The sequence below is a fragment of the Trichomonas vaginalis genome, chromosome III (genome assembly GCF_026262505.1).
Source record: "Trichomonas vaginalis G3 chromosome III, whole genome shotgun sequence".
NCBI classification, from domain to species: domain Eukaryota; phylum Parabasalia; order Trichomonadida; family Trichomonadidae; genus Trichomonas; species Trichomonas vaginalis.
Window position 1 is genome coordinate 19,304,723 of NC_067205.1, and position 26,256 is coordinate 19,330,978.

The 26,256-nt window shown below is 30.8% G+C and overlaps 9 protein-coding genes across 9 annotated transcripts, besides 3 other annotated features; 3 read left to right on the forward strand and 6 right to left on the reverse strand.

Annotated features, from left to right (window-relative positions):
- Window positions 1-1,036: 1,036 nt before the first annotated feature.
- Window positions 1,037-1,243: a mobile genetic element.
- Window positions 1,244-1,903: 660 nt separating this feature from the next.
- Window positions 1,904-1,940: a mobile genetic element.
- A 1,175-nt stretch (window positions 1,941-3,115) lies between these two features.
- Window positions 3,116-3,153: a mobile genetic element.
- Window positions 3,154-3,470: 317 nt separating this feature from the next.
- Window positions 3,471-4,838, forward strand: TVAGG3_0729940 (surface antigen family; the record flags this gene model as incomplete). The annotated part of the gene is made up of 1 exon (XM_001311186.1): window positions 3,471-4,838. One exon carries the CDS (start codon window positions 3,471-3,473, stop codon window positions 4,836-4,838), a length of 1,368 nt encoding a protein of 455 aa, XP_001311187.1.
- Window positions 4,839-5,057: 219 nt separating this feature from the next.
- Window positions 5,058-6,359, forward strand: TVAGG3_0729950 (leucine-rich repeats (6 copies)-containing protein; the record flags this gene model as incomplete). Its single annotated transcript, XM_001311187.1, has 1 exon — window positions 5,058-6,359. The coding sequence occupies one exon, from the start codon at window positions 5,058-5,060 to the stop codon at window positions 6,357-6,359; it is 1,302 nt and encodes a 433-aa protein (XP_001311188.1).
- A 92-nt stretch (window positions 6,360-6,451) lies between these two features.
- On the reverse strand, window positions 6,452-8,146 carry TVAGG3_0729960 (inner dynein arm assembly; the record flags this gene model as incomplete). Its single annotated transcript, XM_001311188.1, has 1 exon — window positions 6,475-7,902. The coding sequence occupies one exon, from the start codon at window positions 7,900-7,902 to the stop codon at window positions 6,475-6,477; it is 1,428 nt and encodes a 475-aa protein (XP_001311189.1).
- Window positions 8,147-8,529: 383 nt separating this feature from the next.
- On the reverse strand, window positions 8,530-11,641 carry TVAGG3_0729970 (uncharacterized protein; the record flags this gene model as incomplete). The annotated part of the gene is made up of 1 exon (XM_001311189.1): window positions 8,530-11,622. One exon carries the CDS (start codon window positions 11,620-11,622, stop codon window positions 8,530-8,532), a length of 3,093 nt encoding a protein of 1,030 aa, XP_001311190.1.
- A 951-nt stretch (window positions 11,642-12,592) lies between these two features.
- TVAGG3_0729980 (glycosyltransferase family) lies at window positions 12,593-13,303 on the forward strand (the record flags this gene model as incomplete). Its single annotated transcript, XM_001311190.1, has 1 exon — window positions 12,593-13,303. One exon carries the CDS (start codon window positions 12,593-12,595, stop codon window positions 13,301-13,303), a length of 711 nt encoding a protein of 236 aa, XP_001311191.1.
- A 917-nt stretch (window positions 13,304-14,220) lies between these two features.
- On the reverse strand, window positions 14,221-18,414 carry TVAGG3_0729990 (von Willebrand factor A domain-containing protein 5A family; the record flags this gene model as incomplete). Its single annotated transcript, XM_001311191.2, has 1 exon — window positions 16,293-18,389. One exon carries the CDS (start codon window positions 18,387-18,389, stop codon window positions 16,293-16,295), a length of 2,097 nt encoding a protein of 698 aa, XP_001311192.1.
- Window positions 18,415-18,877: 463 nt separating this feature from the next.
- On the reverse strand, window positions 18,878-20,317 carry TVAGG3_0730000 (uncharacterized protein; the record flags this gene model as incomplete). Its single annotated transcript, XM_001311192.1, has 1 exon — window positions 18,878-20,317. The coding sequence occupies one exon, from the start codon at window positions 20,315-20,317 to the stop codon at window positions 18,878-18,880; it is 1,440 nt and encodes a 479-aa protein (XP_001311193.1).
- A 282-nt stretch (window positions 20,318-20,599) lies between these two features.
- TVAGG3_0730010 (serine/threonine-protein kinase PIM family) lies at window positions 20,600-25,012 on the reverse strand (the record flags this gene model as incomplete). The annotated part of the gene is made up of 1 exon (XM_001311193.2): window positions 20,600-25,012. A coding segment is annotated over one exon (4,413 nt), but the record flags the coding sequence as incomplete, so codon positions are not given.
- An 80-nt stretch (window positions 25,013-25,092) lies between these two features.
- TVAGG3_0730020 (uncharacterized protein) lies at window positions 25,093-26,115 on the reverse strand (the record flags this gene model as incomplete). Its single annotated transcript, XM_001311194.1, has 1 exon — window positions 25,093-26,115. The coding sequence occupies one exon, from the start codon at window positions 26,113-26,115 to the stop codon at window positions 25,093-25,095; it is 1,023 nt and encodes a 340-aa protein (XP_001311195.1).
- Window positions 26,116-26,256: the final 141 nt, after the last annotated feature.

A 26,256-nucleotide genomic window follows, 5' to 3' on the forward strand; every position in this document is an offset into this window, starting at 1 on the left:
ACAAATCTTTATTCAATCTTTTGATATTGTTGGTCCTCTCTTTGTGAAAATACTTAACTTCAAAGAGTATTATGTTTTACCTAGTGAGGACCTTAAGTTTGCAAAAACATAATAAAAGTAAAATAAAAAAGATCGGATTTATCACAAAACTTTGAGTATTATAGGATTTAATATATTTTCTTAGTAGATTATATGATTTAGTTTCTTAAAATCTAAAGTATTTCTTGAGGAAAATATAAATTGAAATTCAAAAAGTAAAAAAAATGTAAACAAATCAAATTTTAAATGGACCAAATGTTGATTTTTCATTCGTTTTCTCATTATCGAAAAAAATTTGGAAAGCTAAGAAGTCAATAACAAGTTATATAATACAACAAAACCACATCGGATATGTTTTCATCAAATAGTCTCCTAGATTTGTTATGAAATTAAAATATCATGATATTTTAAGGGCTTTTGATTTCAATATTAGAATTATTCAGTTATGTCGTGCTAATATCAATTGCTTTATACAATTAATCGTTTACAAGCTGCAAAAATCGAACAATAATTTGACTTTGTAAAAAAAGTGCGTCATTTTTATTCGTTATACTTACAAAATGTAAACATTACGAGAAACATTTACATTTGTAAATGTAACAAGTAAAGTTGTATCGCATAATTTGACTTTGTAAAAAAAGTGCGTCATTTTTATTCGTTATACTTACAAAATGTAAACATTACGAGAAACATTTACATTTGTAAATGTAACAAGTAAATACATCAGATTTAAATTGTAAATGTAGTTTATCTCTCTCATCTCCTTTTTAAAAGGTATTACATACATACGAACGCATGGGTCACTCAATAATTAGCGTGATAATAATTGAGGATAGACTGTAATCGTAATTTTATTTTTGGACTTATATTTCGACATTTTGAAGTCGCTTGAAAGTCTTGCAAATGATTAAATTTGGAAAATTTGACCTAAGTCTGCATTATTTTGATGACTTAAACAATTCTATAAATCTGTTTTCCTAAAAATTTAAAAAGATATAATTTCAATTTCCCTAAATTTATGTAATTCATATATCACCAAAATATTTGGACTGCATTTCGTTTGTGTGCACCTAATTAAAGTCTAAATACCAATTAATTTTGGAGTTGCATTGCTTTTAATGTAAAAATGCACGTTTAGAAAAAGATGATAACGATTAAATTACAAAATCGATAACGACGACGATTAAATTACAAAATCGATAACCTCTCAAGATTGTTGCTGGAAGTTTTGAAAATCTTCATAAAATTAGATCCCTTTACATCCCAACTAATGTTACAGCAATTGAAGACAAAGCATTCTTTGATTTACCAAAATTATACATATTGGCATATTTTGGAGAATCAAATTTTGCAAACAGAGGGCTTTTCCAAAATTGTTCGATTTTACAAAATGTCAGAGTCATTCCTTCATATCCATCAACCTTATTTGGCTCAGTAAAAGTCGTCCGAATCGCATATTTAGTAGGAATAAGCGAATTATTATGCAAATCTGTTTGTAATAAGAATAATCTGGCCTCTATATCAATTAAATTTCTTGCTCTTAGCTTAAACTAATATTTATTTTGTGATTTGAAACACATAATTGAATAATCAAATGAAATTATTTTAATAATTAAAATTATGAAATTTATGAATATTCACTAGTAAACAAATTTCGGGATATTTTTAAAAATTTTAAATTAAATTAAATTTAACATTTTTCAGACTCAAGAATATAAAATCTAAATGAAAAATTGCTAAAATACCCAATAAATGAAATATTGGATCTGAATGCGAATGTTTCGATATTTTTTTTTGAAATGAGCAATAGGATAAATCGGAACTTAATATTTCTTTATTTTATTTGTACGTGGATATTATTTTGTAATAAACAGAAATTCATCAAAAGTGACAGCTCTCAATTTTTTGACATTTGTAAATTCTAAATTGAATGAGAAAAATGAAATAATACTAAGCATAATACAATATTCTAGATTTAATTATAATTAGGAAAAAGTTAGTTTTGAGAGTACTTTTCATAGGCATATAGAATGAAATCTTCTGAAAAATAATATCACATAAACTCATATTATTTTCTAATATATAACTATTTTATATAAAAATCAAATTCAATGATCTTAAAAGCGAAGGATAAACCTCAAAATTTACGAATATAATGAGTGGGAATATAATGCTTATCTATCATAAAACCATATGAAATATCAATTTTTGCTTTACGCCTAATTTTTGACGACAATTAGCAAAAAATGTTAAATGTTAACACTCAGTCCATTTGAATATGAAAAATAAAATTGACTTTGATTAAATGTTTTTATTTATCATGCAATTCTTCTTGCGACCAAAGATTTGAATAAAAGTTCAAAAAATAAGATAGCTTAAAAAATAATATACGGTAGTGTTTACTAATAGATGAATAGTATATAAATTCTATTAAAATGGATTTGATCCAAAAAATATATAAAATTTGATCATAAATAAAATCGTTTTAAATTACTTCTTCATTTAAATTATAACAATTATTTTTGGTTTTATATTTTTTTGGATCAAATCCATTTTAATAGAATTTATATACTATTCATCTATTAGTAAACACTACCGTATATTATTTTTAAGCTATCTTATTTTTTGAACTTTTATTCAAATCTTTGGTCGCAAGAAGAATTGCATGATAAATAAAAAACATTTAATCAAAGTCAATTTTATTTTTCATATTCAAATGGACTGAGTGTTAACATTTAACATTTTTTGCTAATTGTCGTCAAAATTAGGCGTAAAGCAAAAATTGATATTTCATATGGTTTTATGATAGATAAGCATTATATTCCCACTCATTATATTCGTAAATTTTGAGGTTTATCCTTCGCTTTTAAGATCATTGAATTTGATTTTTATATAAAATAGTTATATATTAGAAAATAATATGAGTTTATGTGATATTATTTTTCAGAAGATTTTGTGCTCTTCTTCAAAATTTTATTTTTTATTAAAAAGAATCTTTACAAAATATACATTTACTTTAATTAATATTTAAAAACGTGCTCTATCAAAAGTTCCAAAAATTCAATATTTTAGCTTTTCTGAGGTGTCACTTTTGATGAATTTCTGTTTACAACAATTTGATATGTCTCTTAGCCTAAGTTAAAATATTTTTAATTTGTGAGATAATCAAAAAATCATATTTTTTTAAAAAAATATTCGTTAGGCAGAATTATTTAGAATTTTAATGATATTTAGTAAAAAACCGTTGCAATAGTAAAGTATTCAAATAACGTAAGCCATTCAAATGTTGACTATTGAATTCGATTATTTATGCAACTACTTTTTATTCAATTATATAAACCGAAAAAATGAAATATGCTCTGATTATTTATTTTAATATTATTTAATAAAAAATAAATGATTTTCTTTCAATATAAAAACATTTTATATAAATGCTGAAAAGTATTATAGCCATAAACTCTTTGCTCGGAAAGGCTGTAATAACTAATATGGCTCCTTCAGTTGAAAAGGATGCACTTATTATTAGCAGTAAGGAAGATGTTGATTATCCAACAATTTTAAGTTTGAATTTAATCAAAACAAAAGATGTTAAAAAGATAATTTGCGATTTTAATGGAACTAAAGAAGACTTTCAAAAGATTAAACCACTTTTTCAGGAGGTAGAGTCTTTGGAATTGAAGCAATATTTTTCAACAACCATAACCTCAACTATTAATGCTGATAACCTTAAATCAATTACAATTCCTGATTCAATTGAAGAATTAGAATATTATTGTTTTTCAGGTAGCTCCATTACAAATATTGATATAAAAAATGTTAAAAATGGCGGATATGGAGCTTTTTATAGATGCAAAGATCTTAAATCGATAACGGCCACAAAATTAACTTCAATTCCTGATGAATTTGCTATGGAATGTTCCTCTCTGGAAAGTGTCACTTTTGGTGATTTAACAAGTATTGGAAATCACGCTTTTATGAACTGTATTAATTTGAAAAGGATTGACATATCAAAAGTATCCTCTATAAAAAACATGGCTTTTCAACACACTGGCATTGAATCAATATCAATACCAGTTTCATGTATTTCAATTGGAGAATATGCCTTTTCCTCATCATCTTTATCTTCAATTATTTTTGCTACTGGAACTGAAAATGAACAATTATCAATTGGTGTGTATGCCTTTTCAGATACACGATTAACAAAAATCGAATTTCCATCTCATCTCACATCTATTTCAAAAGGAGCTTGTTCAAAGTGCGGTAAGCTAACAAAGATTGTTCTCTCTGACAAAATTACAACTATTCCTGAAGAATTTGCCATTTTATGTGTCAACCTTAATAGCGTTACTGCTAATGAAGCTACCATAGTTAGCACAAAAGCATTCAAATATTGCGTTAAATTAGAAAAAGTTTCATTTGGAACACTAACAAGGCTCAATTCTGAATCCTTTATGTATTGTTCAAATGTTGAAATTAGATTTAGCGAATCTGAAATAATAATTTTTGATTCGAGATGTTTAGCGTTTTGCAATAAAATATCAATATCATTTGTTCTGTCAACATGGAATTTAAATGGTGAAAGCGTATTTATGGGATGTTCTGGAATAACAGAGCTAACAATCAACACTTCATTATATTATAGATCTTTTAAAGGATGCAAAAATCTAAAATCTGTTACACTATTAGAAAATACATTATATGTATACTCAAGTTGTTTTAGGAATTGCTCAAACTTATCAGAGTTTAAATTTAGCTCAAATCTCACTAATATTGCCGATTCTGCTTTTGCAGGTACATAATTATCTGGTTCATTTGACTTCACGGATATAACTATCGGAGAGCTAGCATTTGAAAGCACACAAATTGAATCTGTGACTATAGGAAATTCAATAAGTGGACGCGCATTTTTAAATTGTACAAAGCTTAAAAAGGTCGAAATTGCATAAAACAACTTCAATACAAAAGCTTTTGTAAATTCGTCAAATTTTGAAATTGAAGTTATCGCTGCAACATCAGATATGAAAGTGGATAACAATTTATTGTATTTAATAGAAACAATAGGAGATAATACAATCAAACATTTAGTTTCTGTTCTCCCAAAGTATGATTCAAAAACAATCACAATATCTGACGTTAATGTTATCGACCGATATGCATTTATGCTGAATGAAAAATTAACTGAGGTAATTGTTGATAGTGCAAATGCAATACTTCAATCAGATGCATTTACTGAATCAATTAATATCAAGAAAGTTGAATTAAAAAATATTGGATCTAATAGCTTACCTTCAGATTTATTTGGAGACTGCCTTAATCTAAACTCAATAGAGTTGCCTGAAGGCCTTAAAAAGATCGAGCCAGGTGCATTTTATGGCTGCATGAGTCTTAAAAATATTAATATCCCTTCATCAGTGGCTGATATTGGAATAGGTGCCTTTCAATTCTGCACTAGTCTTAAATCAATTGATATATCTAATATACAGGTTATTAAAAGTGAATTATTTAAAGGTTGTCATGCTCTATCGAGTATCACATTTTCCGAAAACTTAAAAATCATTGAACATTCCGCCTTTGAAAATACAAATCTTAAAGATATCAAAATACCTGATAGTGTAAGTATAATTGAATATAATGCTTTTCAAGATTGCCGGAATTTGAAGAAAATAGAACTCGGAAAAGGAACAAAAAGCCTTGGACGTCTATTTTTGGGTTGCTATAAGTTGGAAAAAGTAATTATTTCAGCATCAGTGAATGAAATTCATGAGTGGGCTTTTAGTACACTTTCTCTTGTTGATGTAGAAATTGATTCATCGAATCCTTATTTTGAAGCTAAAGATCATGTTATCATTGATAAAGAAACAAATATTGTAATCGGATCATATGGAACACTTCCAGAAACGTTCGAAGTTCCTGAAGGTGTTATATATATAAATTCATTATTAGTTAATAAGAAACAAGAGAAAATACAAGGTAAAGAGAGACTGCAACTTAGAGTTTCTGCTGCCATTGTAAAATATCCAAAATCTTATCTAGGTAAGGAGGAATCAAACACTGAAAATATCGATATTAAACCTGACTATGAATGCTATGGCTCTGATATTCAGTTGATTTCTGATTCCGATGCAAGATCTTATGATCAGTGCGATTCAAAGATTCCAGATGAATACTATTTCAGATTCCATCGTGGAATTACTTCTCCTGAAACTGCACTTACAGTAGTTGCAGTAATACTTTTTATTGCAATTATCGTTTTAATTATAGTTATTTTCTTTATTAAGAATCAATCTTCTACTCCAAAATCCAATGAAGAGAATCCTTAATTGCACGACTAAAAATTTTTATTTTACTCAACTTCAATATTAATATAAGAGTTGATGTTTTAAAAATTCGTATTCTTGGATCAATAATTATCATAATTTTTTACAAACATATTTTTTAGTCCCAAATATCTCCAAACAATAATTCGCGATCTTTTTGTTCTTCAAGTTCCATCATCTTTGCCTTCTCTTCTGCTTCTTGCTTTGAAATTCCTCTCTTCGGGATATGGCGAGGAACAAGTGGTCTTCCAGTTTTGTATTTAATTGGCTGCTTTGCTTCTCTGAGTGTTTTCATTCTCTTTTCGTTTTCTTTTCTCTTTGTTTCGGCCTGTCTTTCTAGACGCAGTTTTTCTCTTCGTTGACTATCCTTCTCTTGAGCTTTCTTACGCACGATTTCTGGTTGAATATGCTTCAAATCTTTTATAAGCTGCTGTAATGTTTCTTCAATACGAACAAGCATTGCAGATGTATCTGTGCTACTTCCAGAATCATAACCAAGCACTTGATAGAAGGCGGCTATTTTGTCATGCAATACTTGTGCCTCTTTTTCTGAAAGCTCAGCGCCAGTTTTGAATTCTTTGTTATTAAAATATGATTCGTTCTTTTCTTGGTGTTTGCGAAGATTTTCTGATGCTTCATTAAATTTATCCGTCATTTCAGTAATATGACCATCTCTTTGATCTAGTAATTTTGCAAATTTTGCACGATATCTTTCAACTGCTTCTTCTGCGTCTTGACAATGATGTATTAGAAACATATTTTGTTCTTCAAGAGATTGGATGATTGTAAGTAGTTGTTCTGGCTTTTGAAAATACATTTCATCCTGAGAATGAGTTTTCTTCCATTCTTCTGGAGTAAGCATATTTAAAAATTGTTTGTATTCTTGGCATTCTTGCAATCTTTCGTCTTGATGAGCAATTTCATTTCGTAATCCAGAAATTTGGGCAGATATTGTTTTTATTTGTAAAGATAGCTCAATTCTTTCTTTGGCTTTATTTTCAGCTTCTTGTCTAGCCATCATTGTTTGCTTTCCATCGTTTTCTAAGAAATTGTTAAATTGAGTTCTAAAAAGGTTGATTTCTGCTTCCTTTTCTTTAAGTTGCTTTTTCTCTTCTATTTCGAGACGCTCTAGTCTCTGTAGTTCTTCTCTTTTTGTATCAATTGCAAGCTGAGCAAGGAAAATTTCCCTTTTTTGAGATATAAAATCGCGTAAACCTTCTTTTGTTCTTCCACGCTGAGGATTTAAAATAATCTTGGCTAATGCTTTTTCTTCTGCATCTGGATTAGTAACTTTTGGTTGACATTGCCGCCGTAAGTTTGCTCTTTTTGATTCTAATACACGTTGCGATAAAGGAGTCATTGAAATTTTCGCCCTTTTAAGCTCTCTCTCTTCTTTTTCTTCATCACGAATTCGAAAATAATCCGTTGTTTCAGGAACTTTAAAAGGATTATAAGCTTTAGATGTCCCTATTCGTCGATTTGTTGAATCATCTTCAAAATCATCATATTCATTGGCTGTTTCAAGAAGGGTTCCACTATTGCGCATTATGTACGTTAATTTTATTTGTAAAAAAATTGATGAAAACTGATGTCAACTTATGCAGGCCAAAGGACTCCAAACTCAGAATATAGCTTTCTTGAATGCATTGGAAGGTGATATATTGAGTTTCATCCTTGGAGGATTGTACTGTTGATTTTGCCCCAAAAAATGTAAATTGTCCGGTTTTTTTGAATCAGTAATTTAATTTTCAAATGAACAGAATTCATCAATAATAATTTCATTTTTACTAGTACTAGATAGATATACTGTACCAGAACCTTGTGAAAAAGACGGTTTTTTAAAGTAAAATCTACAATTTAATTGCTCTTTCTTGAAGATTGCTAAATTAACAAATGTATGCAAAGATTTTTTTGCTCTGTGACAGTGACTTTTTGGTTTTCACATGTGAAGAATTCAGAAGGAGAACTAATTCCTAATAAAAGCGTCACACACCATTTTGATCTTCATCTCTATGAAAATATCCTACACATAAAATTAATTTGACTTTGACAATTTGTATTTATAAACAGGGGGCGACACCATAGATAAATCTGATCTATTTTTATTTCGAAAATAAAAAGTGAGCACAATATCTAAAATATATAAAATTAATACAGAATAATTAAAAATTTATTATACAAAAGAATCATTTTCTTCGCGTGCAATCAAGAACTCTGATTTAAGAAGATTCTTGAGCTGTGATTTTCTTTTATGCATCAAAATAACAATAACAATTGAAGAGATCAAACAAACAACAATGACTGCTGCACCAACAATTATTGCAATTCCGAGTATTGTATTGTAGAATTTCTGTTTCTGAGGTGTTGGTGTTTGATCAGGAAAATCAGTTCTTTTTGGAGTCATCACTGGAGTTTCTTCAGGAGTGAAATTAGGAGTTTCTATTGGAGATGGTCTTGGTTTATTTGATTGGTAATATATACAAATTGCGTATTCAGACTGAATCTTCTTTGATGTTTTATACAAAATACAAGTTGTTTGATTAAAATCAGGAATTTCTGACACAAAATTCAAATCAAATGATTTGTAATAATTTTGACTCGAAAAAAGAAACGGAATAGGCTTTGTTGAATATATATCTTTGAACTGTTCATATAAATCTTCTCCATTTTTAATATAATGCATATTAACTATCACTTTTTGTGTCACTTTTTTGAAGAAAATTCTTGGCAAACTTTGTAAACAATAATCAACAAAAATATGTTTCGACATTACATCAAAGTTAACTTCGCTTGACGGGCTAATACAAGAAGTAATGACATTAAATTCTATATCAATCTTACAATTCTCTAAAACAAAAAGTGACACAACCGAAATTGAATTTGAATTAATTTGACATTTCGGATTTACTGTCAATTTTTGAATTTTTAGTTTTGATTGGCAATTAAACAATCCTTGGTACTTCAAATTTATATTTCCAAGAGTACTTGTTCCTGTTATTGTTACGTTTTGTGAATTAATGTTTACAAATGTCAAATTTTGATCATTTGTTTGTAAATTTATGTTTTTCGTGTTTATATTTAATTGATTTAGATTTCCTTTGTAATTCTCTAAATTCATATCCAAATCAACTTCGCCTGATATACTAATAGATATATCTGAGTTGTTCTCACTGTGAAATGTCATTTTTTGTGGTTTTGTCAAAATAAAATTGACAGAAAATTTTGGAAAAGTGACAATTTCATAAATTTTTCCATCTTCTGAATTCATAATGATTTTTTCATTGTTTATGGTTACATCCAACGGTTTGTCAAAACCGTCAAGTTCAAAATCGACATTTATTGCTGCTTTCGGAAATCCATTTGGTAAATTCGATTGTTTGGCCGTTAATTCATCAATATACAATTTTTGAAGGAGTCTGTCTGTCAAACCGCTTCCATTCAATAGAATCAAATTACCAATATAATTTGTATCATCATTTGTATCCAAATTTATGTTCTGAAGTGTTAAAATCTTCATGGAATTGCGGACTAATGAATTTGACGATAATTTAAGGTTACAAAGTTGAGGTGAAGTGATTGAGACGATAGAATTTTCAATTCCTGAGAAATCCAACTCTAAATCCGAAAAACCGTCAATGAAAATGTCAAATTTTGGTGTTTTCTTGTTCAAAACAGAGTTAAAATCTTTCGGATCAACGAGGACAAAATTTTCCGGACAATTTCCGTTGGTTACGGAATTTGATAAGCAAATCTTGTTCAAAACTTGGGTAGATGAAGGCTGAGACTTCACAGAAAGACATTTTGTTGCTTCTTCTTGGTTTTCAAAGCAACTTTTCGTGAAAGATAAATTTCCAATTTGAGCAGAGTTCTCCTGGCTGTTTATATTGAGTGTCCAGTCATCGCAATTGATTGACGAACCACAGATCAACGGAATCTCTTCTTTTTCGGGCTTAAATGTCTGATCAATTTCAATATTTAATTTTTTCTGACCTTCTTCGTATAAAGAACCTAAAACAGACAACAATGAACTGTTTGTACTCGAATACTTCATTGTAATCGGGTTCTTTCCGTTGAAAGATATGTTATTTACTGTTAATTTGGATCCATCAAGTTCTAAATCGTCAAAAGTGACTGTGGATGATCCTTTTATAATTGCGTTGCTTCCAGAATCAATGTGTAAATTTGATAATATTGTATTCATTGAAATAGGATCTAATCTGAGTTCTCCGCCATTGGAAAACACGAAATCTTCAAGTGTAACTGTCTGTTGTTCGCCAACTCCGTATATTTCTGTATATTCTCCGGTGAGAATTGGTAATTCGGAAATTTTCTGAACTTTTTCTCCGAGTTCTGCGTAAAATCGAATACTATCGTCTCTTCTATACTTAAATGGAACTGTTTGTGCGTTAATAGAAAGGTCACAGCCTTGAGATAAATCTAAAATTGGAAATGTCTTGGGAGAATAGTATTGTTGTGGAATGTTTAGTAATGCCTTTTGTGTAGTAATGATTTTTAATCTGTTTAGTAATGAAATTCCGACATTTGAAAGCCAATAAAGTGTTAATTTGAAATTTTTTGTAGTTGTGATCAAAATATCAATATCACATTTATACGCATTAATAAATAACGCGCTGTTCTGTTTTTCACTCACGAAATTAAACCCATCGTAATAAACTGTGACTTCGTAATCAGATTCGAACCTTTGGACGTTTATGACTGATGAGTACTGTTGAGGTATTGCTATTTCGACGTTTTTGTTCTGCATTTCAACGAGATAAAAATTAAAATTTTGAATTTTTCCGAATAAAACATTGCCAAGAGAAGTTGGATCGCCGCCAATTTTATTTGTATTGACAGTTACTTCGTTACGTGGTAAAATATTCGTAGAAAATACCTCAAATGCTTCTGAATTAATCGTATTTACTTTGAAATTTGCATTAATCTTCGAAAAATAAATTGATGTTGTCGTTACTTCTGAATTTGAGCCTCCTATGTATATGTTCGGATGGGAATTTGTTCCAATAAACGCAAATGCTGTTTTATTTGGATTCTCGATAGAGAAATCGAAAATTAGCTCTTGGCCAACTTTATTAATTGTATCATTGAATATATAAAACGCTAGATTTTTCTTATCTAAATAATTCTTCCAAATATCAAAATTTTCTGGTGGAAGTTCAACATATCCCTCAGGACACAACTTTAGATCTGCAGAGAAACAAAATTGTACATCATAAGAAAGGATATATCGAAAGAAAAGAAAAATCATTGATTTTGGAAGATTTTTCCTGTCAAATCCGAACTTTTTTTTCTATAAAAAAGTGACGGGTCTGAGTTTCAGATAGAAGGTTTTATTTATTATGGATTGCGTTTTTATGAAATTAAAAGGCGTTTCTTGTATATTAATCTTCTAATTAACGACAAAATAAGATTAAGGAGACCCTTGTTCACTGGGTCACATGGTATCATTAACTGATCACAAAAACAACTTCTTTGTTCAGTTGAGTATTGAAATGAATAGATTCTTATACTATAACAGATAATTGAAGACAGATTTATAGCAAAAATGTGTTTAAACTATTCATACCTGTAGTTTTATTTCTATATCTCATAGGAGCTCATGAATTTACTGTAGTTTTATTTCTTTAAGACATAATTGAGGCTTTTTTTTGCATTTCAATTTTTCCCATTTTAGCTAAGTTTTATGATTATTTGTTTTGATGAAATTCAAAAGCTATTCGCTCAAAAATGTGCATTTTTTTAATATTTTCAAATTTTATAATTCTGAAGATCAAAATTCTGAAACAACACAATTTTTAAATAGTATTCAAAATAGAAATTCATAATTTTATTGAAAAAAAACATCATAGATGATGACATTATATTTGAACATTTTTTGAATTGCATCAGAAAAAGAACAATAATAGGAATAATAAGAGATTATTATGAAGCTATATAAATTGTTTTTTTCTTTGATTCTCGAAAATATTACTATTCAAAATTCTAATATGTTTTCTAAACAAAATTATATATAAATTAGTATGAAACATTCATTTTGGATTACAGTTTTTCCGGAAAAACCGTTGAACGTTTCAAAACAAGATCCTTTCTTTTCCATGAAATTTGGCGCACTGCTGGTTTTCTGTAGCATGACATACTATTTGCTTATTAGTGAGCCAACTCTATTTACCATTATTTGCGGTGGAATCATCGATCATTACAAAATTATTTTAACAAATATGAATTATACAGATAAAGTACCGTTTAATCATTTAGTCGAAACGCGTAAAATACACGAAATATGCAATATATCTACCGAGTCTTTAATAATTAGCAACTTAAAGCTCCCATCATCGTTTTCACACAATCCTTACGGAAAAATCGACAAAAATTCTGTAATAGAATATGCCAGCCATTCTGATTCAACTTTATATCATCTTAAGAACGTATACGTCTGTCATTCTATGTTAACTTCCGATTCAAATCAAATTTTTAAATTTGATAAGCATTACGAAACAAGCTGCATATTTTGCGGCGGCTTTGGTAATGTTGTTGGTGCATATGACCACATTATCGCCGTAGGCAACGTATTTTTCCAATACGGCCACTTTTTTATAGACGTTTTAGCTCCATTAATGTTAATTCCCGAAAATATACGAGAGAAAGCATACATAGCCGTTCAGGGAATCCCTAAATACAAGATAGATATACTAGTTCATATTGGTTTCCCTAGACATCGAATTGTCAGAGCAATTGGAAGTGAATGGCTTTACGGAAGGAACGATTATACACTTGCTCCACACCCTTACTTAAGTTATGCAGGTGTAACGTTCGAAAGACTCGGAAAACTGATCAGAAAGAGCTACAAAATCGAAAAAATTGTTCCAACAAAGTATACTTTGTCAAATAGAGGCAAGAAAGAAAAAGATCAATTTCAAACTTCGATTTAGTTGTTACTGAAGTTAAAAAACTCTATCCTGAATACAATTGGCAAATTATTGGTGATAGATTTAAGAATTTCGAAGTAGTTGCCAAAGTTTACTCTGAAATCAAGTTCTTGTTTACTATCACAGGATCTAATCTCATCCGAGCCTTGTTTATGATGCCTGGATCGGTAATTGTAACTTGTCAGTTAAATATGAACGATTATAACATGCAATCACTTGCTTTAGCAAATGGAATTAAGTATTATACCTATTTCAAGCCAGAAATGGATCATTACACCAATGATCAGATCGAATTAAACTTGGCCGACACGATTCGTGCTTTTAAAGTAGCAATGTATGGGGCCGTGAACGGAACATTCCCAAAGAATTCAACTGAATATCATTATCTCGCATAAATTTGTTTGTAATAAAATAAATCGATATTATTTATCAAATTTTGTCAAGTTTTTGTGAAATTTACTATAAAATTCTTCCAGATGAGTAAAAAAGATACTTTTTAATGTATTTTTGATCAAAAATTCCAAAATACATATGGAAAATAAAACACTTCCTATTCAACTTTTTCAGGGAGAATCTATCAATTTTGTGTGGCTGAAAGTTAAGGAGACATAAACAATGAAAATGAGTTTACATTGACAATTGAAGTGAAACAAAAAAAGTGAACGTATTTATCGCATGAACATAAAAACTTCAACATTGATGGCTAAAATTATGAATTCTTCAGGAAAAAAATAATTTTTTTGAATGTATGTAATGCTTTTTTTTTGTTTGTTTGTTTGTGATTCAATACGAAGTACAGTAATTCCTATTCATTAAATATCTAATAAATAAGAAAGTCGGTAATATAACCAGTTGAATTCTTATGAAGGCCAATAGCTATCATTATATTTGCCATCAGAACACTCACACATTTTGAATATAATTCATTGATTCAAATCATCTTAAAAATAATCTCAATATAGCTAGTGTAAAAAGGTAATATAGATAAGAAAAATAAAGAAATTTTAAAGAGCGATTATATAATCGTTTGATGCTTTGGATTTTGTAAGATCCATAAGGAGATCTGCATGAAACAATGAGACTTCTTGGTATTCCAGAATCTTCAATCATTTTAAGATAAACAACAGATTTATTTTCGATATTCAGTGGACAGCGAATGGATCTGCATTCATAGAAAGCAATTTTTTGAACACTTTGAACTGATAAAGGAAAGTTAATATATTTAAGTCGCAGACAATTGTTGAATGAATATGGTTCAATAAGAGAAACACTCTGTGATTTGATACTAACATTTACTATGTTATTGCAATTATTAAATGAATATCTACAAATAACATCACAATCCACAATTAGTATTTGGTCTATAGAATTCCTCACATGATATATAAGATTCACACCTGTTTGATTTCTATAATAAAGAGTGTTATCTACACATCTGAACTTTGTTGACTGAAAATCGCTTATATGGACCAGAGAATCACATTCAGATATTGCACTTAATGAAAAACTTTCAATCGAATTTGGTGAAGCAAATATTATCTTTGAGAGTTTGTGGCAATTAATGAATGCATAATCAGATATGATTCTAACAGAAGAAGGGATACTTATGTTTTCCAATGAAAAACAATTTTCAAATGCGTTGGAACCAATCAGCTCTGCACCATCGCTAATATCAACTTCACTTAAAAGAGTACAGCCAATAAAACAATTATCAGAAATATTGTTAATATAACTTATGCTCACTAAACTAAAACAATTTTCAAACACATTATTCATAACTTCGCAATTTAATGATGGAATACTAACAGATTTCAAACTAATGCAATTTTTGAATGCAGCAAATCCTAAATATGTAAGGTCATGAGGAATTTCAACAATGGTTAATTTAGAGCAATTTAAGAATGCATAATTTTCAATAACAGAAAGACCAAATGCTATCCAAAATTCAATATCTATATCTGTTATATTTTCAAATGCCCTTGATCTGATTTTAATAATGTTATTTGGAATCAATAGTGGTTCGAGAAAATTATATCCCCAATATTCATATATCTCAGTCATATCTTGGCTTAATATTAATGAAAGAGTATCGGTTCTGAGTACAACCGTTTTTACTTTGTTTTGTATAGAATCATCACATGGACTAATTTTAATATAATTTAAGTCATTGGGGAATGGAAACAACACTGTTTCTGATGTACTTACTGTTCCATCATATAAAGAACTGGCAGAATAATCATCTATATATGAGTGATGGATAATAATTTGCCCATTAACCAAATAAAATAAAAATCCGTTTTTATTATTTCGATTATATTTGAAAATCGAAGGATTAATATCAAGATAGCTATCATATCCAAGTACTAAACCTTGAGCATCTATTTCTTGAGAATTATTTATATAATTGCATTTTTCAACTCTTCCTGCGGAAGCATAGAAATTAGTAATTCCAACAGATGAAAATAAATCTTCAAAATTACAAAAAGAAACGTTTGTCTTTGTTTCTGCATACCGATGATTAAACGCTATATGATATACACCAATACAGTTCGAAATATTCGTTTTTGAAAGAGAAAAAGAGCCTTGGATTTGATAAATCATTCCATATGTTATAGATTTTCCTCCACCATTTGAAATTGACACTTGGAGGATTGTACTGTTGACATATCCAGAAATACCAAATAAATGAGCGCTATTTGAATTTGAATTAGTTTTAAATGAACAGCATTTATCAATGGCAATGCTGCTTTCTCATCTAATGAACTTATCCTCAAAAACACAAGTGTATCTTAAATTGGAAAATTAGAATTCGTAAATGATTAAGTGTGTCCTAAAGATGATACACCACCTTCACAAAAGCACTTTTCCTTTAAAATTCACCCATAATGAAATTGTTTACAAATTGGCCTAAAAGACATTCATAAAATTGAAAACAATTTTTCAAAATGTGATCGAAAAAAATAAATTTGTTTTATTTTCAACAAAATATGCTTCAAATAAATTTGTTGATGATAGAATTCCAATCAACATCTTTGTCTTGTTTCTTGAGGAATGCGAGAGCTTTCTTGATAACAAGAGAGAACTCGGACAATCTGTCTTTATATGTCTTTCTGATGAATGCAACAGCAGCAACAGTAGAAGCAACAACATGTCCGTATTTAGCTTCAAGATCTTTATCAACTCCACTGAAATCAGTCCAAGATCCATCAACCTTTTGACTGTTGATTTGATCTTCTTGTGAATTTGATTGTTTCATGGTAATAGCTTCACAAGCATCATCACAATCTTCTCTAGGAACGGATTTCTTCTTCTTGCAAGCACTTCTTGGAACATTTGAACTTAATGAATCAAATGCCATCATTGGAGCAGCCCTTGCACAGCACATCATTCTCATACCACGGAATCCACCACCGCCATCTTTAGGCATTCCTCCGAAGCAACTTATCATTGGACGTGCTGCAAATTGTCTTTCTTCGTGTGATTGGTAATCAACACCGATATATGATGTGTATTTGCAGAGAACTCCTGAAGAAAGAGATAAATCAATGCATTTCTTCTTGATTTCTTCATCTTCTTTGATAAGTAATTGTGATTCATAATCATCAATGATATAGCGGCTGAATAATTGTCTCAATCCATGATTGTCATCAAGACGAGAAACAGGAATAACAATATCAATTTGTTCATTAATTAAACTGCCACTAATAAGAATATTATCAGTGAAATTAGATTTGGCAATGAAACTTTGTGGATTCTTTGCGAAAAGAGGAGGACATGGAGAAGGCCACATCTCTGTTTGTGTGCTTTCACTCTGTATTGTGATATCTTTTAATGCAGGAGAAATAGCGGAACTCAACATTTCAATGACCTTTTCATTCATGTTGTCATCATCACCAATTATAGAATAGTTTCCGCCACTCTTTCTCGCCATTCCTTTGATGAGACCTGGATCGGCACCTGAACCAAGACCAATGGAGAATATTCTGTTTCCTGATCTGTTCTTTTGTGCTGTTGCGCAGATCATGTCTGGATTGTGAACTTCGCCATCTGTTAAGAAGAAAATTTGTTTAACAAATCCTTCTTTTGCTTTCAATTCAGAAACATGTTGTAATGGTGATAAAATGTCTGTTCCGCCCATGTCAGCTTTGATTGTATCGAGTAATTTCATGGCACGAGCAACATTTTCATCTGTGTAATCGCATGGTTCAAGAACTGTTTGGAATTGAGAACCAAATTTAAGAATGGCGAATCTGCAGCCAACAGGAAGAGACTGGATGAACAAACGCATGCATTTAACAGCATTCTCAATACGTTTACCAGCCATTGAACCCGAACAATCGACTACAAAATAAAATTCGGAATTTGATTCAATGGAACCTTCAAAGAATGGGTATGTAGTAACAGCAATATATCCATCACTTGATACTGCAACGTTCTTGTCTTCATCTTTGATTTGAGCCTCAATAATGATCGCATCTTTTGTAGGAGCCTCGTTTGTAACAAATGTAGCGTTATGTGGATCATTTAAGTTCTTGTTTCCTTGAACTGATACCTTAACATCTTGTATTTCCTTTTGTGTTTTGATTGTTGTTGCGAAATGGAAGGTTTCTGGCTTATCTGAGTAATCATTGGTTACAGATCCTTTCTGGTATTTATGAGTAAGTGGGAATTTGTAGAAATAGCCGTTTTCGTTGAGATCTGCTAAGAATGAGACTTTGAGGTGAATTTCGGCTGTTTTTCCTGCTGGAAGGTTGCCAAGCTGGAAACTACTGAGACCATTTCCAATATCTTCACCAAGCATTGCATGATGACCTGCTTCCTTAGCTTCATCAAACTCTTTCTTCGCTTCTTCTTTGACGCGGAGCTGTGGTTTGATCTCTTTGCCATCAACAATGAACAAAGAATCATATGTGCAGAATTGAGGCTCGTTCGGGAAGAAATAAGTGATATCAGTATTTTTTCCTGTTGTATTCGTAAAAACTTGTTTAATTGTGTAAGAAAGGAATGTATCCTGCTGGATACCATCGATACTCACTGAAGAATATGTAAGTTTTTTCTCCCTGTCTGGGATAACGATTCTTCCAATCATTTGACAAAAATGAACTCACTTGAAATTTTTTTATCTTTCATTCAATTTCAAAAATTTTCAAAATTTTCTTTTGATCAAAAATTTTTCTGCCATTTCTGAAATCCATGTCTTTGAGCAAAGATGTTGATTCGAGAGCAAAAGAAACAAAATTAACAAAATCCTAATGCAATTCATCGATAATTATCCTGCTTTTATTGGAAGAATTTTCAATTTTCGAACATTTTGTCCTTAAAGTAATTTAAAATTGATAGATCTATTTGTGTTTGAGAACACACAAAAAGGTTTCAAAAGCATCTAGAAAAAATAAGATCCGAAACCAGAATTATTTGAAATCACTTGTGGATAGTAGTTCAATTGTTAAAACTTGTATCAATTTTAAATAGTATCATGATATAAGCTGTATATTTCTTATTTTACAAAAAAAAGTTGACAATTTCTAATAAATATTCTATTATTTATAATATACAAAAATATAAAATATAGTATTATTATTTTGGTCTAGATGTGAGTGATTTGCGAATAACAGTTTGAGGACGACGTGAAGATATCAAGTTAGGTGTCTTAGTTTCTACACGTGATGAAGGAAGTCGCATAGACATTGTTGTTTGTGGTCTTGCTGTTTGTGAAACACTTTCATTTCGTTGAAGTGAAAGTTTAGGAATGAGAATTGATTGGTTGTGAATTTTCGGAGGCTGCATCATTGAGATTTCTTGGTCATCATAAACACGTGTGTATCGAGCACAAACATCTTCAAGCAGTCTCGAAGAAGACTGAAGGAATTTGTCTTCAAAGAAACCTGAACAATTTCGAACACTTCGAAGTAATTCAATAGATGTGTTAACGATGTATGAATCTCCTGATGATTCAACCAATGTTCTTTCTCTGTCTAAAAAGTTTGCAAGAACAAATTCATCGGCAATCTTCTTGATAGAAATCTTGATACTTTCTCGTTTCCTCATCGCACTGATAAGCATTCGACATGCTTCTTCACGAATGACAGGACGTCCGAAAAGCCTTGTTTCATTGTGTAACATGTCTTCAACAACAAATCGAACTAAATCTGATAATGTGAGTGATTGACCTTCAATACATGCTTCGAATAAATCAAATCTGATCTTTCTTCCGCTTTCATATCGATGAGGAAGTTGGATTTCGCTGATATCTTTATCAACACAAATCATCAAGAAACTGAAATCATGCGACATAATTTGTGGAAGCAATTCATCCATGAATTGACATGATTCTCTTGCAGGTGAATTCGTTGGCATCTTCAAAGCATATAATATCATTTCTTCTGCACAATGATGGATCATGTAAATTGGATGTGGCTGTGATTTGCAGAAAGGAATTTCTTGTGAAACTAAATTCCGCAAATAATCAAACAAAGATTTAGAAAAGTCTTCCGTTTTCTCACGCCAATAGAAACACAAACATCTAAACAAATGAAGCATGGAATGACATAATCGATCAATAGAATCAACTGTTTCAGAAAACTCTGAATTCCTTGCACGAGATTTAGCTTTTAATGCTGTTGTTCCTCTTAAATCAAATCTTGTTTCATTTGAAACATCGTGATCTAAATTCTTTGAAATATCATCTGCTTCATGTAAACTTAATTCGAAAGCACGAATTAAATAATCACAACCTTCTGCAATAGGAGGTTTCGTGTTCTCGAGTTCTTGTGGGAGTTTTCCTTGTCTTATAAACAATGTAGAAGCTAAATTACGTGTACAAGTCAAACAAATATCCAATGCATCACATCTTAATTTGTTGAAACTCATTCTTTGAACGAAAACAATTCCATTTCGTTCCAATGTCTGTTTCAACATTGGAGAACTCAATGCGATTTGGATAACGAAAATAGATGAATAATCAAATGCTGATTGAAGAACACGTCCGAACTGATCTTCATTTGATTTTTCAGCCATACTCCAAATGACATCTGTGAAAACTAAACTCAAAACACCATTCATTGAATCACCACTCAAAACATCACTTGCAATACTTAAACTAAGTGATGAATCATTACGAATATCGTACGAACTGAAATGTAACAAACTAGGGCTTAATATGCAATCACGTAACAAAATATATGTTGGATCACTTGAATGTATTCTACAACATTGTAATGCATTATTAAGAAATGTAAAACAATCATTTGTACAACAAGGAAGAGGTAATAAACTTAAAACTTTTTGTGGTAAATTAAAATCAATGATCAATCGAACAATATGTGCATCATTTCCTGTTCCAAGCATCTGTATTGCTGTTCTTACTGCTGATACTTTCTGTTTCTCGATATTGAAACAAATTGCTCTTGATATTTCATTGATTTTCTGTGAAAATTCAACAAATCGATGGAAATATTGATCTGTGTGATCAATTGTTCTTTTGAGTGATCTTCCTAATGAATCAAGTAATCTTCGAACTGTTCTTCCCATCTTTGTGTGTGTGAAAACGAAGTAAGCTGCAGAATCATTTCCACACATTTCTTGTGAGAAAAATTCACAAATTTTGTCAGATGAATGTCTCAAAAACGCATTTCCTGTGTACAATCCAAACAAACTCATAGCGATTTCATCAATGAAATTAGCTAAGATGCCATGACCGTGATCAGCCAAATTAACAAATCTTTCAAAGAAATGATACAAACTTTCAAAAACTTCATCATTGTATTTAACAATTGGATTGATATCTTGAACTTCAATTCGTTTTAATGCCCTTTTAACAACGAATTGAACGAATTTGTCCATGAAATCGTATTTGAACAATGCTTTCAAAACTTCTTCAGTTGCATGTGCATCGAGTGGGAATGAGTATTGATAGTCATCATCTGTGATTTGGTCTTTGAAAACCAATGCTGAAATAATTCCAATTGTAAATGGAAATGTTTTCTCTGAAATTGTGTTCAAAACTGGACTGAAAAACTGAGAAATAAAAATGTTTGGATTTGGAGTTCTCAGATATGTATCTAATACATCAGATGTTGATTGATTTCCTGGTGACAAAGAGAATGTTTTAAGAAGTTTGTCAACAGTTGGTCTCTTTGTTGGATCAATTTGCAAACAACTTGCAATAATTGATATCAAAACTCTCGCTTCATCTGTTTTTGCTTTCGTGTTTTTGAATGGTAACAATCTATAAGAATCCAAATTTAATATTGTTGATTCTGTTTCTTCAGGATTATTCGTTTGGATGTGGCATTCTCCTTTTTCGCCAACACATTTCTCACCTTCTTTTACAATCTTGAAGTTCTGCAACCAGTTGTAAAAGAAAGGAGCGCGTTCGTAAATAGGAGGATCATCCAAAGGATTTGTGTCTTCAATGAAAACTTTGTGTTTGGAGATTGCTGAGCATTTCAACAACTCTGAACCATAAGCAGGAGGCATTTCTCCTGTTAACATGTACAACATCAATATTCCGAACTGCCAAACATCAAAAGCTTTTGTCCACAACCTTGGAGGAGTATGATAATACTCAGGAGGTAAAAATGGATTGTCATGACTCGCAAATTTCGCTGGTAAAGGCAAATAAATTGCTCTTGAACTGCCTTCATTTAATTGGCTGTCGTAGAGAGATCCAAAACTAACAGATCCTAAACTCGGATTCAACATAATATTACTGGGAACAACAGTTCTAACAATGATATTTAATTCATGGATAGAACTCAAACAAACTAATAATTTTGACAAAATTTGTTTCGCGCCTGAAATCAATCGAGAATCTCCACCCATAAATGAATGAATAGTAAGATAATGCTCTAAACTTAATGTACGAGTGTCTTCACTTATGATCATTGAATATGTATTGTTGTCTTTCAATGAACACGAGTAAATTGCTGATGTTACTTTTGGACAACTTTGTGAAAGTGAAGTGACAAATTTTTGATGAGTAGAAACAATAGGATTATCTAAGAAAGATCTTGGCAAATACAAGTTCTTGAAACACATATTCATTGCTCTATCAATTTTATATAATGTCTGTTTCGAAAATGATTCGTAAATTGATTTATGCATTGAATGATACAACAAAGGATTTCTATTTGGTTTTTGTGAAAAAGGACCAGGAATATCCAATGAATTTTGTTCATGAATCTTAAATGATTGTATTGTTGGCTGTTTCGTAATCAAAACTTGTTCGAATTCTTGATGAATCTTCTCATAAATTCTGTTCATCATCTCGTTTTTAACTGTGGCTTCTAAATGTGACATGTGCTCCAATCTTTTTTGTAAATCTTCGTGTTCCATCTTGATTAACCATGATTGACGGGTTGATAGTTCACCAGTGAATCTGTTGTCGACTTCTGATAAAGTGAATCTCGTTAAATCAGTGAATAATGAACTTAAAGCGTCTTGTGATTCAATGATTTTCTCAATCTCTTTCGTATTCAATGGAATATTGATGGAAAAGTTCCATTGCGAGGTTGTTTTCACGGGTATTTTGAGAGATGTTGACTTATCTGCAACAATTATCGGTTTTTTCATGTCAATTGGTGAAAATCTCTCAAGAAAATCAGAAAAATTGGATAAAGTTTGAGGTAAAACATCAGATCTCTTCAAAAGAATGAATGCTTCATAGATAGAAACGCATTTCGGAGGAGTTTGAGGTATAAATGAAAACAATTCTTTGAGAGAAGTCTGAAGAATCAAATCAGGCAATGAGAAAACGTTGTCTTTCTTATTAAACAACTTCATTGTCTGTCCAATTGATGCTCTATCTGCAAAACTGTTAAATCCAGCCAATCTCTTCTTGAAAACATTTCTTAATTCAGCTTTTCTTTGAAGAACTGAGTCTATTTCTGCAACGACTTCCATGTGCATCTTCTGTTTCAACTCATCTGACTCTAAATAAGTATCATAATCTTGTGCTGAGATTTGGATTTGGGAAATACCTATCCAGAATGAGTTAGAATGTCCTGTCATTGAACATGTAGTAAGAAAAACGAGTTTTTCGGAGAAAACAGTTGCACATATTTGAGTCGGACTTGAAACTAACGACAAAGAAGCAACTTCCGACAGCATTCCACGACTTTTCGTGTAATTAACTGGTCCAAGTAACTTATCAGCAAATTCCTTTTCAAATGATTCTAATTTATTTGTTGGAATTCTCAATGGAATGTCCATAGCCTTTGAAAGAAGGACTTTGACCGTTCCATCTGTTCTTGTAATGAATATTAAGTCTGGTTCTGTTGTTCCGGTGACTAATTCGATGTCAACAGGTGAATTAAAAATATAATTTGGTTTTGTCAATGTTCTTAAATCATTATAGTTATAGATATACATTTCCTTGCCACTGTGGACTGAAAGGAAGTTACCTGCTTGTGAAATAACAGGTAATGATTTGAAATTGTTGTGTTTTAAAACTTTGCAAACACTTAAATCAGGAGAAAAGACATTTATGTCCTTTGTTCCGTTAAAAGCAACTGCGAAACCAACAATCTCGTTGTTGTAGCATAGTGGTAAGAACATTCTTGTTGTTTTTAGCTGTGGATAAACAATTGTTGCGAAATCTAAGGAAATTTCGTAATTAATCTGGAAAGTCAAAGGGTCTATACAATATGTTGGTCCTTTCTGTGAAAATAAACAGATCCAAACAAAACCAAGATTGTCACAAGTGATATAATTTCTGAAATGTGGAATTTGAGTGCGAACAGGAAGTTTTAAAGTATTTTTGACTTGACTGTTTTCGATTCCTAAGAGTTCCCATTTAGAAGTGATCGCTAAAACAATGGAACTTTGTGGATGAACAAAAACATCAAAAAATGGACCTGAAATTGGCACTTTTGAGACAATTAAGTCTTCCGATGGCATAGTAGTATCAAGAGTAATGATCGATTTGCCTGTGGCTATGACGTATTCCGAGAAATTTGAAATTTGTGTAAGATGTAATGGAATTTTTGCACCAATACCTTTCGCTGTGCGTGGTATTGTAATGTAAAATGATTTTGGAACTTGTCTTGTTTGAAATTTTTGGTTTCTATCGAGTAATTGATCTCTATCGTCCATTTTAAGGCCTGCACGATACAGTAATGTCTGTAATAGCTCCTTTCTAGCCCAGGAGACATTAGCCTTTTGACTATACATGTAGTCTTCACGTTGAGATTCTGATAAACGTCGTGAATCTTTATTTTTCCATGGAGGAGGAAGCTGGACAAGTATCTTTCGTTTCATTCCTTTAGGAGCACGTGCTCTTGGAACCATTGGTTTTGATAATTTTGATAAGTCCATTGGTTCTCTTCGAACACGTGATGTTTCCTCTTTCTTTTTCTTACCTCGCTTCTTTGTTTTCTTTGGTTTTTCGTATGGGCGTGATGTTGATGGAAAATATTTTAAAATTCCGTCCATTTGGACAAGTTTTTGATATTGTTTACGAGTACGCATGATTTTGATATAATGTGATACGTATTTGTTAATTTTGTGGAGTGCTAATATCTCTTTGCAGTGTAAAACGATCTGTCTCTTGCGATATGCACGAAATGCACGTTGAATTATGAGTGCTGATTTGTTTTCGGATTCATTTTTGTATGAAATGTATCTTACAAGATAACCTCGTGTGACTTTCTGAATAATAGTCGCTGCTCTGATTGTCTCATCCGTCACAACGAGATCAAAATCACTACTCATCAATTTTTTGTTAGGTTTACATATAAAATTTTTATACGTTTATAAAATTGACCATTGATTTCACCTAGCCTTAATTAGATTTATTTACTAATTAACAAAACATAAATAAAATTGTTACCAAAAAGAAAATTAATGCATGGACGTAATGAACAAATTTTATTTTCTTTCTTTGGTAGAAATTCTAATATTATTTCCGGATTTCCTTCGCATGGACGAAATCCAATGAATGCCAAATTATTCTTAAATGACTCTGTTCCCTTTTCTGAAGTATTTGCATTGCGACATTTCAAATCAATATCAATGCTACATCGATATATATAAATCTGTCCAACATTTTCTCCATTAAATAAGTATCCTTCCTTATTCTTTAGATTATTTTGGAAAGATGAATCATAAATATCAAGTCTTTCAGAATCAACTTCGACCAATCCACAAAATCCTTGATGTTGAGAAGTATTTATATAATTGCATCGTTCAATTCTTCCTGGAGATTTCCAAAATTGGGTAATTCTAACTTCAGTTGCTTTTAAATTCTCAAAATTGCAAAATAAAGCATTTGCTGTTGATTCAACCATACTGTAAACAAAACCTGGTTTTTGTTCGGAAATACAGTTAGAAAAGTTTGTTAATGAAAGTGACCCAAAGCCATTTTTCTGGTGTATCATTGAACTTACTGAACTATTTCCTCCATTACAAATTGATCCTTGGAGGATTGTACTGTTGATTTTGCCATAAAAATATGCAAATTGACCATCTGATGGGGTTTTACTTTCAGATGAACAGAATTTGTCAATAACAATGGCAGTATTACTAGTACTGGTTATAGATATTGTACCTGGGCCTTGTGAAAAAACATTTTCATAAAGCAAAATCGAATAGTCAACAGTATGAGTGAAATTAATTGCTCTATCTTGAAGGTTGATGAATTTGCAGATGAATGCAAAGCATTTGCTGGATGTTGCTGTGACTGTTTCAACTTCACCTGTATTGACTTTGGAAGGAGGACTAATTCCTTCATAATAAAGGCGCCAAATACTATTATGATATTCATCTTTATGGAAATATCCCACAAATGCAATTAATTTGATTTCGACAATGAGCATTTTGACTCATTGCAAAAGTAAAATATAAACAGGGTGAAAACATAGGTGAATCAGATATGGAAAGAAAATTATTTGTTTATTGATTTATTTCTTTCATAATATAACTATGTGCAATTCTACTTGAAAAAGATTAAGAACAAA